We start from the raw sequence: 16,518 nt of genomic DNA on the forward strand, positions 1-16,518 counted from the left end.
GGGAACATTTCCTGATGTGTCCTATGTTTTCACTTTTGTGATTGTTTTTTGTTTGCTGTTTGTTTTTTTTCTTTCTTAAGGAGGTCAGAGAGGTGTCATCATAGTAATAACAATAACAAAGTCCATGGTGGCTGAGGAATGTACCGTGACCAGATCATCAATACTCAGAAATAAAACGAGGTTTTCTGGAACAGGTGGGGAGTTACTTGATTTTAGAAGAAAGAAAGAATGATCAAACTTAACATAATGCCAAAAACAAACACCATTTTAAGATATGTGTGATCTTCTTGGCAAGTAGGTCTTGTTTTGAGATAATGATCCACAGAATCAGCGAATGAGAATTTCTTTGGTTTGTAACCAAGTTGATTTCGTGCCTTGTCTATTCGGAACGTGTGAGTTACAGTAACGTTCCACACCTGAAACCCAAAAGGACAGTTATGGAATGACTTTAATATTGGATTTTCTACAACTTGGATGAAAATACATCGACAATGATATTACAATGGAAACAGAACAGCAAACAGAACTCTACTGCAGAGAATCCTGTCTGCATCCAAAGGGCATATCAAGGACTTCATGAGAGTTTTGGTCAGAAATATTTAAACATTCTTTCTTTTTATATATATTTACCTCATTCCTTGTCAAGAAAGGTGTAAAGCTAAAAACTGGTTTTAGTATCAGGTGCAGATATTCCATCACAGTGGCTGTGAAACACAAGGTTACTTAATGAGACAGACAGCTGGATAACAATAAACTGAGACAATGCTGACATTGCATATCCTGTAATTCCTACTGATATCAGAGGATGCAATTAGGGTGGTAGAAGGCAGGGTTTAACTTATAAAGTACATGATGGACTCGGTTTATGAATAGCCTTTAAAATTTATCTAGTAATTAGTGCCAAATGGCACAAGGGATTATTATTTATTGGAATAATATTAAGTTACATAATTCCTACAGTTTGAGTCCCATCATTTTATAAAACCACTATGGAGCTTTCTAGGAATAAAAAAAAAAATACAGCCCACAGTAATTAAGAATGTATTTTATTTCTTTTACCTGCTATATGAACCAGGAGAACAGGAATATGGATCCAGGGTTTCCTGTAGCCTAATTTTTCAAACTAGAAAGGGTATAAAAGGAAAGAATAAGGGAGAGCTTGTACCAAATTGAGCGTGTCATGAAGCATGAAAATGGAAGGGAAAAAAAGGAATGTTGATAAAACATGTATCTAAAATTTTTTCCAGCTAGTCTTCCTATCAATACTGGTAGTAAGAAATGCAATTGAAACCCACTACTCACTCTTTGGTGCCCACCTCCCACCCTTCAACTGCAATTGGATAGTAAAGGGGGAAGTGACCCGGGCTGGAATCCTTCCCTGCAGTTAAATACAGGCCCATTGTTCTACTGCAGTCATTTTCCCAGAGGAATTCTCTGTGTTGGCGTTGCAAGATTAAAACTTTGGCATGCTCCTGATATCCCAGCTTGGTGGTTATGAAAATATAATGTTGCCTCTTTTTAGCTTCTAAGATAAGATTCTGAATGGGCTTCCCTTCTGTGCTGCAGTTGATGGGGGGATAGAGATCAGCAATGGCTCTGAGAAAGCTGCCAGATGCCCATGGCAGAGCTCACCCTGCACTGTGAGTTTGCTCCACAGAAATGCTGCTGCAGTAGGTTCTGTACCTCTTGGCTAAATTATCTCAAAACAGTAAGGCCAAATTCCACAGTTATGCATAGCCAAAACTTCCCTGAAAGCCAGTGGAACTTTGGGACACGCAGGGAGAACAGGACTGAGTTTGATGTTAAATCATTCAGTAATTAACCTGCCCTGCTCTTCATTTAGTTTGTATGGTTTTTAGCCAGCGGTAGGGCCAGAGCCTGTGAGGTGCCTCTGAGCTGAAAACGTACCAAGGGCACGATCCACTCAGAGAAAATCACATTTTCACCATCGTGGATGTAATATGCCTGACCACTCTGTTAAAGAAGCAGAGAAAAACAGTTAGAAAAACACTATACATAGGATGGCATTCCTTTCTCTCTCATACCTACCCATGTCTTGATTTTGTGAGTGACACAAACACAGTGAATGTACACACAGCAGCTCAGCAAACTGCCTGCACTGCACTTCACTGTGCTCTCAAACGCAGTTTTGGGTAACCCCATGTATGATGGTGAATATATTATGGTAGTTAAAAATACTGTTTCCTCCAATAAACCAGGAAATTATATATTTTCAAAGCAGAAAAAAACATGAGCCAAATGTATTTGCATTTGCACTGTCCACGTGTTTCTGGAGCCACACACCATTTTTGAGAATTTAGCATGTGACTTTTTGGAGACACTTTGACCTCAAAATATCAAAAATTAAACCTATTTGAGAGCTAAAGCTACTGGAACACAATTATATTGTTTACTTACAGCTACATAACCCTTCTCAGAGGTGAGAGCTTCAGCAGCCAGTAAGTGAGCTTGTACTAGATTTCCTATATGAACCCAGTTCATCTGAACTTCGTGATTCCCAAACTTGAAGTTAAAAAGTCTCCGCTGGATGTTTATCTGTAGAAACAGAAAACATGTGATAACTATGTTATTCCTTTATTATGCAGTACAACATTCATTTTATCTCAGCCCAAATACTCAGAGTTTGCTGTATTTGTGTACAATTACAGCACAAGAAATGTGTCACAAGGAAAAAAAAAAACTAGTTGGTGGTTTCATGAATCAAAGACTGTTGCACTGATAGGCAGTGGCAAAATATGATGACATTAGAGTGTTTAGCAGGAACTAAAGTGCATATATAGAAGTCAACATTTCCATTAAACGATCAGGGATGCAAACCTACTTCTTCCACCACGGCATTTCAGCCTTGCATTTTTTAATTTTCACTGCAAGAGGATCCTGGCCGTGTCTGCAGTGCTCAGTTTGTGCTGTTTGTTACCCTGTCACCCAGCTTTCACAACAGCCTTCCTGGAGCAATGGTTAAGAACTGCAATCAAGGTACTTCCACTTGTGTTATGCCCTTACAACTACTTGTGGTGTCCTCCAGAGCTGACTACAAAACACATACGGCTACTCGTGGCAGGTGCCGCTGCTCTTCGGGTCCGTAGATGCCCGGGGGGCGAAGCACACACGTGTGGAGCTTGTCCCCTCCTGGGAGAGAGAACAACAGGGGACCTTCAGACAGCTGGGATATCAACATATGGCTGACATATATTGTCTGAATCTTACACTGTCAAAATAAAGGCTCAGTCTGACCATTCTGTGTGATTCGGCTTCCTGGGAACTTGATTTCATTTCCCTATAGAACTCAATTCAGTAGCTGTGAAAGGCCTGAGCTTGGGAGCCTGAAAAGCCAAATCCCACAGAAGAGTTTCATCAGGAACAGGCCAAATCAAGCTTTCCTCCTGGTTGTTTGGGTTTTGCTCAGAGATAAGTTTACACCTTAATATTTGTCCATCCCTGCAGACACATGCAACACTGGGAGCAGATCATTCTGTTTGCTACATCCAGACACCTGGCTTGCCTGCAGCTCAGGGGCACCACAAAGGAATAGAAGAGGTCTCCTAAACAGAGGCTTTCAGATGAGTTTGAATATTTTAAATCAGAATGAATAAGTTTGACCTGTGAATCACTCAGCAGACCCCTCTGACCCCTGAGAACAGGCACAATGACACCTTTTATCTGGCCAAGAGTAACAGGGGGTAGGCATTTGCTCAGGAGTTAATCAAGGATGCTAAAATTGAATCCCCATCTAATTTATGTTTGCCAACTTTACAGTTAAGACAAATCAACAGGAATAGCAAAATATGTATCTAAAAATTTCCCTTGCCATGTACAGACAGATTTTTAGCCACAACTATTACTGCAGGTGCAACTTTGGAAGTCACCTGATATTGCAAATCTGTTAAAGAAACTGCTGCTATTCCTGCCAGATACTTGCAACAAAATAAATCCTCACTTCAGTTAAAATCCTCTACTTATTGATAAATGAGAAAGCAAAACCCATTAGCAGTACTTAGGAGAGGAAAACCCCAAATGCTTTATACCTACCTTTGAGTAAAGTTCCATTAGCAGCAAGAACCATTTGGTCTGCAATTGCCTTGGTTCTAGAATAATGATTAAATTGCTATAAAGAAAGGCAGAATACAGTCATTTAAATCACATTATTGCATCTATAAAGGCAAACTTACTGTTTTTGACTGATAGCATTTCAATCTAGCCAGCTCCTAGATATCAGCTGAGCAAAACACAACTAGAAATAACAACAAGATTTAGCAAATATATACTTTTCTATGACGAAAAACTTAGAGGCACAAATTTAGCTTCAGAGTGAATTTAAGTACACTAGTATTTACTTAACTCACTTTTTGTGCTGGATGTACAGAAAAAATTACTCCCAAGCCAAATGTTCTGGTGGGACAGATATTTTTTCAAATTATCCTTTTCAAATTGAAAAAAGTTTTATAAAAATGGTAAGTTAAATATGAAGTTAAAAAATCAGACTTTCCAAAAAACACTTCCATTTCTTATTGAAGTTATTTGGGAAGTTATAAATCATTCTTTCCCAAATAGTATCTTTCAGTGTGAACTTTAAAAATTGCACCCAAGTGTATTTAAACAATAGGACTCTGGACACAGTTGGCACATGCTGGTTTAGCGATTACCTGTCCACACAAGACTAGTTATCTGTTGAATTTTGTATGGCCAGACTTTATATTGGAAAATATATCATGGAAAGTTCCAAAAGCTATTACGAATTGATTATTTCTTCATTGATCATGGGTCAACTTACACTAATGAAAAATAATTTAATGGAATTTGATGTGATCTACAGTAAAACAGCTTCTTCCCTCAGAGCAGCCTTCACACAATGTGCCCTTTCAAGCACAGTAAATCCACACCATCACATGAACAACGGACCTTTTCCAGTGGAAAATACGGCACAGTTTCTTCATCTCCTTCTTCAATAGGATTCCCTCCAAACACCACATTCACTGTGCTGGTGTAGATCAGTCTGGGGATATTTCTTTGTTTGCAGACTACAATGATAGACAGAAGAAATTATTTTAAAACAAAAATGAAGAGTGAGAAATAACACATGAACTGTCAGCTTCTCTTTTTGAAAGCAAATATCACGCTTACAGCAAAAAAAAGAATATTTTAATTTTAACATTATCATTTAATATAGCATTGTCTTTCATCCAGCTGGAATTTTTCTTCCCAAATATCTGCTACGCAAATATTACATGTGGTGGTCACCAGATGTTTTATGATTAGGTAACTAATCATATCACCACTGGATTGCAGTCACCAACTGGATAGAGGAATCTTTGCAGGGGAAAAATTCCTCCTTCAGAAACATTTCTTAAAACATGTTCACTTTACAAATGGAATAAAAAGGACATGAGTAAGTGCATTTGTGGTGGTATAGCACTGCCAGTGTATAATCAGTAGTGCTTTTAAAGCAAATGAAATTAATGTTATTTACAAAACAAAGCCTTAATTATAGATTCCAGTCGTGTTATTATAGCTAAATTCTGCTGCATATATGTCATTGCAAACTTGAATAACATAAATTTCCTCTTCATTTAACAATATTTCTAAAGTTTAAGTGAATTAATATTCAAAGTCAGGAATTTTTAGAATTTGCAGAGCTGTCTGTCCAGCTGGGTCATTGGCTCCTTTTGAAAATAATGAATAAAATTATTGTTTTGTAAATATTTGGAACCAAACACAATACTAACATCTATTATTTAAATGTAGATGAACAGGTTCATGCTTCTCCCAGACTCTTGCTTTGCTGGGAGCCTATGGAAATTTGCCATGACATGTTTCTGTGAGTCTGGAGGTTGGGGTAGGAAAAAGGGAATATGTGGGAACCTCTTCCCTCTAACTCATGTAGAATTTTACTTGCCTACTATTCCATTTTGCTTTTTTTTTCAGTAATAACACACAGGCAGCATGAAACTTGGTCTAAATAAAAACTTGTTTTGCCATTTTGCTTTTTGATTATTTTTTTTGGCCATTTGGTTTTTGAGGGGAAAACAAGGAGAAAGTAGCTTTGGTATTTACAATACACTTAGGTTTGAATCAGATGCAAAGAAAGAAAAGTGAGGTACCTACCATCAATTATTATTTTTGTGCCTCCAACATTTATGGATTCAATCTGATCTTTCTTTTGAAGCTGGAAATAGAGTTTGCACAAGATTTGATTCATGGAACAAGTCACATTCACAATATGATTGCTACAATTGCCAGATGTAGAACAGTTGAGGCCTTTTTGTGATGTGTTACAGTTCTCTGTCTGTCTGACAGTTCTCATTCTGCTAGTCTTGTTCAGTTGAAAAATGAAAGATAAAATGCATCTAAAATGAAATTATAATGCTTCAACATTTTGCCACCTCCTCAGACAATCCATGATACAGAAACAAAAATTAAAGGTGGGGGTTATGCTCCCTGAAAGCTTCCACAAAGTCTTGTTCCAGTGCAATCTGTCTTGTTTCTAGAAATAAATGAGTAGTTTCATGACTTTTTTGATAACATAAAAAAAAAAAGGATAAGCCTTCTTCTCCAAGATCTTAAAACTATGATCTCATTTTTCTAGAATATTTTGTAGTACATTAGGTTTATGCTTTTACATTTATTATTTAAGGAATATCTCCCTTGTTGCCTGTATGGATGACTTGACCTTTCTAACCAACTTCTGTTTGACATAAATATCATAGAATTACATTCCTTGCTACATGCAGACAATTTGTTCTTTCTCAAAAATAACAACAGAAAACATTGGGGAAAATGGTACTTGCTTGTTCTAATCCTGACATTCCACATGCAGCCACGTGAAAAACACAGTCAACCCCTTCACATGCCTTGAACACTGCATCATAATCCCTCACATCACCCTGGAAAATTAGAGAAGAATGAGTTTTTGACAGGAAGAGCTGCTCACATTCTCTATAGAATTATGGCTGTTAATGAAAATCTAAAGATATTTAGATCTATTTTTCACAGTACTTAACTGGCATTAAAAAAACATTATAAACAGGGTGAAAAATCCGTGACTAAGAATTTTGTCAGTGTTTTGTTGCAAAGCGAACACGACTCTTGTTGGCTTCGATTATAATGCGTATTTTCACCCTGAGTCCTGCAGCCTGGCAGAACTTGTCTGACTTGAATGGGAGCAGCACATGCTCCAGTGCTGGAGAATGAAGCCCCAGGGACAATAAACCACAGCAGGAAGGATTCAGCTGTTTGCCAGGGAATCACCAAATAAGAGAACCCCTTTTTTATCACCCTGGGATGGGATTTGTGCCATCTTCACAAATGTCTTTGTCCATCTAAGGTTTATTTTAGGTGCACTGTATGATAACTTTAATTACAGCTTTGTACAAGATTTTAAAAAGCAGTACACCCTATATGCATTGAATATTTAATTAGTGTACAGTAGTGTATTGTATTCACACTTATGAAATTCTATATATCACTGAACCCTCACTGTATCCAATATCAAATACTATGCTGGGGTTAGAACACTATATTGCATTTTTGTATACCAGGTAATACTATATTAATAGTACTCCACATATATACAGATATCAATAAAAATATTATACTTTTATTTTCAGAATTACAATATTTCAAAATATTAGATGTTAGTTACTTTACTGTAATGAACTTGATAGAATAATTTCCAAAGAAACAGCTGGAGGTAATATTAAGAGCTAATCTAACAGTTTTTAACTCTCAACTTTTTTCTTCTGAGGTTGGCAAAGTGTTTCACAAATATGGCTGACTTACACATCCCACCCTTTAGCCAGTGCTAAAGTAGCTAATGAGGATAAACAATATTAGCAATCCCCAAAACACTAACACTGATCAAGGCTCAGATCTCTGAAGTGACTTATTACTTTATTTACTAGGACTCCATAGTTCCATTTTCCAGGTAACTCACCTATATTTTGTAATATTTATTTTTTTTTAAATTGAATTACAAAAAAAACCTATTGTAGAAGATCATTTGTGAGATCTTGAGCCTCCTTTAGAAGACGTAAATTGCCATCACTCCACCAATTTGAATTGTTAAGAATCAAAACCTCATAAATGAATGTGCTGGGAAAAGCATGAACAGAGCAAGGATATGTGACACTTTCCCCCTGAATACTCTTCTAGTCTCTAAGTATTTTCATTCAGAAGATTTCTTGAGCCTAATTGAGCTTACCTATTTAGTCATCTCCAAAGGAAGTAAATTTTTGGTGAGGCTTTGCACGTGCCTTTTACCCACTGCACGAAAAACAACGTCACTTTGTACTGAACTGACTCCTCATTTCCCCTGGTGGCCTTTCCTTCCTGTTCCAGGGAGGACAGTGAGCAGTCAACCCCTGTCCATGTCAATGCCACTTGCTTTGTAGAGCTCTCCTGCTCTCAAGTCACCTCTTTCCCAGACTGGAAATCCTGGTTTCCTCAATCATTCTCTGCACAGCAGTCATTCTGCATTTGTGAGCACTTTTATTGCCTTGTCCTGCTCTCACCTTTTCCTTGAAATAATTCCCTGAGCGGTAAATTTGTCACTTCATTGTTTCAGGGGGGTGAGCTACGAGTGTAGGGGGCACCTCCCTCACAGGACTGCAGAAGGTCACTGGGGACACAGACACTCCACTGGACTCTGTTTGCCACCTCTTCATCAGTTACTTATGCATGTGAGGACCTTCTACCACGACTTCTTGTCCTCAAAGGCTTTTCAGTAAATGTTTTTTAAATCCTTAAGAGGAAGCCTTATTGTGCATAAAAGCAGTATAACGTTATTTCACTGCTGTTAAAGATGCGATTTCAACGTACCTCGAAAAAATCCGCTCCGTTCGGGATCTCCCACTTAGGTTTCCGTACATCAAACAGAACGACAGCAACTCCTGACCTAACCAGGGCACATCCCAGATTGTATCCCAGGTAGCCTCCGCCTCCTGTCACCATTGTCCTTGTGCTCCTGTTCCCCAGCAGCCCAGCAGGCTCCTTCCCTTGGCTCTCACATTCCTGGCTGCTGGGGAGCTCCTCTGGGGATCCTTCTGGCATCACGACTGCAACAGAGAAGATCTCTTGGAAATTCCTGCACAACACTCTGAGATGTGGGTAATTTCAGTGACTTTCACGTTACAATGCTCCTTTTGGGACTATTCTATTTTTATTATCTTAATATGTTTAAAATGTATACAGTAATAATTTTGGTGATGGGCTTTCTATGTACAATGAGTAACGAGTCTGAATACTTTTATATTCCAAGATACAGTTTTTTCCTCATATCCAGAAGTTTCATATTATATAGAAATAAAGAGACTTTAGAGCCATTATAATTACCTAACCTTAACAGGTATGATTATATTTTCAAAAGCTTGGTTTAATCAAACATTTTATTCTTGAAGACTCACTGATTTGCAATATATTAATGCCAAGTAGATGTCACCCTACCAGTCAGGAAAATAAACCAACACATTAGATAAGGAATATAAGAAAGGATGCATTCTACTTTTAAAATTCACTTTATTTCACATTTGGGTCACGGTTCTTCAGCAATGATAAAAATGTTTCTATTTTAAGCTTCTCTGGTTACACACTAAATACATTTAGTTTTCTGTCCAGTTCTCACTAACTTGTCCATATTGTTCTCATTAGGGCATTTATCTGCAGCTATATAGTGTAAAAAATAAGTGTAAAATGCAAGCTCCTTATGTTGAAAAATATCCTGACAGTTCAAAAATAAAAAAGAATCCATGTTTCCAAACAAAATTGAAATTAGAACTAATATAACAAAGCTAAACCAAGTATGCTCTCCTGTTCAAGCAAGGAAACATAAATTTGCATCTCTAGATTGTGCAGTAGTCTTAAGCCATATAAAGCTCTTGGTCTTCTGAGAAAAAGCATCTTTTTATACACCATAAAGAGAACTGAAGTCAAGCTTATCACAAATACCACAAAAAGACATTTGAAAAATGGTATGTGTTTGAATACTTGTAATTAATAGCTCCTTAAATTTTAAATAAGACAGAGGTTGTACAAAAAAAGTTTAAAGATTTTTTTTTCTAGAAATCTCTTTCTTAAAAAGCACTAATGGCATTAATATATTACTCTGCTTCGTGGAATTAGAAAATTGTTATCAAATTTTGAACATAAACGATTTTCTTAAAGAAAATACTTCTTTCCAGATAGGTAATTTTTTTTTCTCTGAACTTACAGGAGCTATTCTGATTTATGAATGTATTCTGCATGATGAGCACAGTTACATCTCAGGCAGTGCATGCAGTGTGAGTTGCTCTTAGCTCCCCTGCTGTCACTTCAAATATTAGAAATGTACAAATTACTTCCCATAAAAAGTTAGAGTCAAACATTTCAGGTTTTTAAAATTAGCTAAAGAAGTAGTAAGTACCCTTGGTAGAATGCTGGCTGTCAGCTGTCCCAGTCCTTCCTGGCCAGGTGAGATGGGGAGAGGTCTCTTTGCTGGACAATTTGTAACTCCAGGGCATCAGGTGCTCTCAGCACAGAGGTGTTCACGTGTGCTCAGGCCCTTTTGCTGTTCCTGCTCCTTTGTAGCTGGTGGCTGGGCTGTGAGCCAAAAAAGGGCAGGGCTTAATTTGTACATAATTTACGTTCCTTTTTGGGAAAAAAATAGAATATTTTCTCCACATCAGACCCTCATACTGTTACCTGGTAGAAGTATAAGACAGTAGGCGACACAAATATACTATTTGTACCACCAGCGTGTAGATAAACTGTACTAGAGAAGAAACAAAACTCCAGTTTGGCAGTGGTGCCCAGCACTTCCATCCTGACTCTTCTATCTTCATCCCCAACCCAATTTTGTATTTGCAGAGAGGCTTAAGTGCAGGCACAAGGGTTGTTCTCTGGCTTCCAAGATGAATGAAGGCAGTAAATTAACTCATAGACAACACAACAGGGAAAGGTGACTTACTGTTAAATAACACATTTTAAATTAATGATAATTAATTAAATGATTAACAATTATAGACGTTGATCCTAAGATTTTAAAGCCCTTTTAAAACAAATATCCTTTTACAAATGAAACAATGAGAAATCAAAGCCAACATTTTCAAAAGGGTGTGTCTAAAATTAAGTCTTAAAGCAGTAGTTAAGATGCTAAAGAAACACTCCCACATCTAAATATAAATGACTACAATTTTCAATGTTTGCATGTTAGAAATATCTCAAGTTCACAGGTGGCCTTGCAATTTAAATGTCATTTAATGTTCATGTGCTGACAAGAACTCAAACTGACACCTAGGCAAGTATATTTTAGCATAACATACATGTTCTTAAGTCCCTGTAGTTGGCAATAGAACCAGAACCTTTGAGCCTGTGGCACTAATCTGCACTTCTTGGATTGCTGGATGAGGGACAAACCCCAAAACCACCAAATTCCCTGTTTTGAGCTGTCCACAGCACTGAGAGCTTTTACCATTTAATGCAAGAAATTAAGTGCCCATTCTACCCCTGAACTACTCCAGAACTCCTCCACAAGTCAAAGCAGCTGGTCAGCTTATTCATGGATATCAATCTCTCATGTCTCGTTGAAATTCAACAAAGAATATTTTAACTTGGCTTTGGGTTCCACCAGAAGGGGACACCTCAGAGGAGCTTTCAGAACTGGTATTTTGTATTCTCTTAACTTCAGTGAAGAGGGGTGACCATGTTTTATTCAATGCATCCTGCTAAGTATTTTTGAAAGAAACAGAAGCTAAAGTTACAAGGAGAAAAGCTGCTGCATTAAGATTTGAGCTTGCTTTTTGAATCACAACTCTGGACTGCCTTTTTCTACTTTTTCTCCTATAACCAGTCCCAGTTCATGCAGGCACACAGAAAAAAAACATGCAGTACTTGTAGGAGATGACTGTATAAAACACAACAGGAAGGTGTCAGAGAGTTTGTCTTACACAAGTTCATTTCAAATTACATGCTGACAGATGCAGGTCTGAATTGAGTAAGAAGGACTTGGCCTAAAACAGACAGGACAGTGTCTGTCTCCAGCCTACAAAGTCTTGTCCCTGGGCTGGTTCTGTGGACAGTGCTGGGTCACAGAGAGATACCAGACAGATGTGTGAGACCAGGGCTTTGTCCCTTCCACTCAGCAGGTCCCATTAACGCCACAGCTCTGCATTTCCAGGCCACAGAACAGGAGCAATGCTCCAGCTCTGAGGCAACAGGAACCTGAAGGAGGGTTTTTAATTGTGTGGAAGACACTGTGCAGAAAGGAGCCTTTAACAGAGACGTACCAAAGTGTGCAAAGCTCGGCAGAGGTGTGAGCTGAGGTGACAGCTGGATGTTTGACATGAGTCACAGGCAGGATGGGGTGTTCTGCAGTGCCCAAGGGCAGGGGAATAGCAGAAAAGCTTCAGAGACTAAGCTCTCTCTTAAAGCTACTCAAGGATGGGATTTTGCTGAAATAACTGCAGCATAAAAATATCCTCTCTTCATTTGACTTATTAAAAATTCTATATCTAAGCCCTAAATCAGCAGAGTTGTTCAAGCTTGTCAGGCGTTTGAACACCTCCTTGTGCACTTGTTCACATCCAGATGCCCCATCACATGTACTGACACAATCTGTGAACTCAGAGTGGTGAGACTTGTTTGGACAGTGCACCACATCACTGATCCCCTCTGCAACCCCAGAGAAGTCTGGACAGATCTGTTGAGTACTTTTGACTAAATGTACTAATCTCTTTGTGACTACAAAAACAATCACCCTCATAACAAGGACTGAATCTAAACCAACAGAGAGTTGAGAGTAGGGAAGTGTCAATGGTGAGGGAGTCACAGAGAAGACTGAAAATGTTAAAAAGCATTTAAATCAGAAGGTCTTGCAATTAATGGAAAAAAGGGAAAAGAATGAAACTCTGCTCTAATTATGTCTTGCTGTGCTTAAAATTTTTGGTCAAAAAGATAAGTTATGGTATCTGAATTAAAGGAAACCTAATATTCATTTTCATATAACCCAATGCTAAACAGTGGTACCTATCAAATATTTCTAAGGCATGACATCATCCTTAAAAAAGGTTTCCCAATTAAAGCAATAACAGATGTAATTTAATACCCGAAGTATTATGATAATGCAACATTCTTCACATTCCTTGCTAAGTTAGAAGGGTAAGACACAGAGGCAAAGCAACTTACCCATGTCATGCTCTAAGTCCAGACCAGAAGGGAAAAGAAGATGCAGATCCTTATTCCAAGCTGCAAAGCTGAGAGATCAGGTTCTTCTTCTTAAATCCCTCCATTCTTCATTAACATACATAAACAGTCTCTATTCCTTCCTTTTTTCTGTTTCTTTGTGTATTTGAGTTACAATTCTGCATATTTCACTATTTCCTCATGGAAGGAATAAAGCACACATAAATAGAGCCTTGGAACGTGTCATATAAAATGCTTTTCCCATGACTTTGTTCTCATTTCCTTTGCATTTGTGGCTGCTTTGCATGTTACACAGATTGATTTACAGGTCAAATGAAATGATAACTGTGAGCCTGCATTGCCAAGTCAGGATGGAATTACAGGAAGAAACAAAACAACTTCTCACAGCAGCAGTGAACATCCCTTATCAGCTCTTAGGTCTTGTTAAAAAAAAGGCAACAGTTTACGCAATATTTGAAGGGAAAGAATACAAATGCATCATAAATAAAAATATTGCATTAAATTGTACTGAATAAAGGCAGGTTTCTATACAATTAGCAGGGATCACAGCTTGGCTTCTTACACACAGGAATCACAGAGAAAACAAGCCACAGGAATGAACTATATAGATGCAGGTTTTAAAAGGACTATAAGACCAATTCCAATAGGTTTCCTCTTAATTCAAAGGTTTTCTAATGGTTGCTACACTAGAGAGAAGTACAGATCAACATTACTATTACATGGTTTGCTTTCATCCCAAAAACCACTGGAGGAGTTCTGAGGGCATGGGAGGTGGCTTAGGATGGACGGAAGAGGAGGATGTTTTGCACTGTGCCCACCGGGTACCGTTTAAAATCTTGGCATAACTTCTACCAGGTGTCATTTGCAAAATTCCATTCACCTCTATTGTTGTTATTAACCCAGAAATCATAACAAAAGCTGCAGAACTTTCCAAGTAGGAAAGAAAAAAGGAGAAACCCTCTAGAAGAGATTAGGTTTGTTATTTGCTAGTTGTTTAGAAAGAGCCTTGGTACCACATTAAATGTGGCCATGATGACAGAGGCAGCCCATAGTACTGGAAGGATGTAAATTTGTGGCTTACAAGGTCAGCTTAAACTACCTATCGAATTCTGGGTAGAATTTAGGATTCTAACTGATGAAGTCTCACATGATATGAGTCAGAGATTACCACTGTCCTCATACAGTAGTTCCACCAATGCATTCCATATAGTTACCTAAACCCTGGATTATCATTATTGTAACAGAGACAGGGAAGGAATAAGGTGCTTTCTGATGGTGGCAGGTTTCTGGAATTGAGTTTTCCATTCTTCCTCTCTCTGTCTTATTTATTTATTTAAACTAATGCATAAGCAAACATCTCATATGCATCTGTTCGAGATGGTTTCTCAGAGGACTGAGGTTCAATGGAATGAAAAGTGTTCTATATACATCTGACTGAGATGCTTTCAAACAATTAATGAAAATTCCTGTGACTTAGTTGTATTAACACATTTGGGTGTCTAAAGTCTTGGAACTTTGTGGTTACAGATGTGTGCTCACAGTAGGCAACATGCTAATACAGCACAGAGCAATTCTTCCTGAACAGAATTCCAAAGGACACAACACTCACTGCCGTTACCTTCCTTTGGAGCAGAATCAGTTTCTGGGGTTGACTCAAATTCAGGCATATTTAGATGGAGGAATTTGTTACTATGCCAAGCTGTCCCACCCTTCTTCTGGAAGTTGTTGTCCCCTGAAGCACCACAAAGGAGTTCCTGAACTGCCAGTCCATACTAAGGTTTTATGACCACGTGCACCAGTTCAACGTAGCACAGGAGCTGGAAACTGTAAATTATGGCAGTAGATGAGCTGTTCCACATGGAAGTTACCCACTCCTGCTGTGAGAACAGCACTCCTCTCATGGGGTAGCACACATACTTTGAGGTGGCAACTGGTTTAGCCATTTGTCTTTAATTCACTGCACACAAATCAACATATTCAGTGAGTCACAGCAATGACATGACTTACAAACGAGCTGGCAGAAAAATATGCATCTTGGTCAATTATAAAACTCCTCTTTTATTATGTCTTGAATACAGTGAATTGCATTCCAGGAAGCATAAAGCAGGAAAGCAAGTGACATAAACCTGACAGACTGACACTGGAGTCACTCACAGAGTGCTCCATTACTCAGATCGTCCAAAATGAACCATCTCCTTAAAATGTGTTCCTGGCTCGGTAGCCCTCAGATTGATGGAAGCAGGTAGGATGGGAGTTTCCAGGTGGGTAATAAGGAGACAGGATCTGTATTTTAAGGAAGCAGCTGCTGTGAGTGGGTAGCAGGGCTGACCAGCCTCCAAGACAACAAGGCTTCGGCTGCACAGCCTGAACACAGGTACGAAAAGAAGTGAAGCTGGATGGGGTGTAATGGCTAAATATTGCAATACCTGACTTTTATAGCTTCTGGGGTTACACAGATTCTAACCAAAGAGAAGATTCCTCAGTTCCTAACACCTACTTTAAGTGTGAGAGCTCAAGAGAACCAGAGACGCGCTCTGCTCTGCCCACAGAAACAACCAGTCCAAGCCAAAACAAACAGCTGAGTGATGAGTACGAGTGTAGGCTGCCACAACTCAGGATTACACTGATCCATTGGCAATCAGCCCGTGGAGACACTGTGTAAATGGAGTTGTTTTGAATGAGTAAAATATCTGAGCACCAAGTATTACACAGGGGGAAAAAAGGCTATAAAATGAGAGGTCTGACAATTGCAATTTAACAGAACCCACTGAAATTGGACATGTACATGGCAATCTTCCTTCACAGAGAGCCCCTGAGATCATTTACCACACCTGCACAGGTATATTTCCTTTTAAGTTCTTTGAAAGGACCTTTATAAGAATATCAGAATCTATGGTACAGTACTGTGACATTTCTCAAATCCTCCAAGGAACGTATAAGAAACCCTTCTTGGCAATACAGAACATTTATCCTTCCTACCTGGATTTACTGTTTTAATGTTTCTTAGTACAAATCCACTTATTTTATCAGTGATTGTCACCTAATATTTCTATACCCCAAACAGAAATGTAACTAATCCTATTAATTTACAACTAAGATTTTCATATCAAAGCATCTCAGTAGTTCCACACATACATTACCAAAATCCCAGGAAGTACAGCATAGCACAAAGCACCAGTTTACCTGCAGTATTCCAGTGTAGGCTGGGACTAACCTGGAATGCAGGAGTCACCTGGTTCAGAGCATACAACACTAAGAAGAGACTTCTATGATACAGATAGTCTCTTTTCTGCCCCTCCATCTCTTTTGTCTCTATAAAGAATTAAA

At 38.4% G+C, this 16,518-nt stretch overlaps 1 protein-coding gene across 4 annotated transcripts; it reads right to left on the reverse strand.

Annotated features, from left to right (window-relative positions):
* Positions 1–15: 15 nt before the first annotated feature.
* LOC113967831 (putative short-chain dehydrogenase/reductase family 42E member 2) lies at positions 16–16,474 on the reverse strand. 4 transcript variants are annotated; one of them, XM_027683778.1, is made up of 13 exons: positions 13,174–16,474; positions 10,415–10,889; positions 8,836–9,071; positions 6,807–6,902; positions 6,124–6,184; positions 4,921–5,039; positions 4,051–4,126; positions 3,068–3,150; positions 2,419–2,556; positions 1,909–1,974; positions 1,060–1,123; positions 631–704; positions 16–416 (listed from the first exon to the last, which is right to left on the reverse strand). In XM_027683778.1, the coding sequence occupies exons 2-13, from the start codon at positions 10,509–10,511 to the stop codon at positions 213–215; spliced, it is 1,314 nt and encodes a 437-aa protein (XP_027539579.1). In that variant the 5' UTR covers positions 10,512–10,889; positions 13,174–16,474; the 3' UTR covers positions 16–212. The 4 variants fall into 4 exon arrangements, with proteins under 4 accessions (XP_027539579.1, XP_027539576.1, XP_027539580.1 ...); XM_027683775.1 differs by having other exon boundaries at positions 10,415–10,893; XM_027683779.1 differs by having other exon boundaries at positions 10,415–10,590; positions 10,693–16,474.
* Between the last annotated feature and the right edge of the window lie 44 nt (positions 16,475–16,518).

The sequence above is a fragment of the Neopelma chrysocephalum genome, unplaced genomic scaffold (assembly GCF_003984885.1).
Source record: "Neopelma chrysocephalum unplaced genomic scaffold, ASM398488v2 Primary Assembly neopelma1_65, whole genome shotgun sequence".
NCBI classification, from domain to species: domain Eukaryota; kingdom Metazoa; phylum Chordata; class Aves; order Passeriformes; family Pipridae; genus Neopelma; species Neopelma chrysocephalum.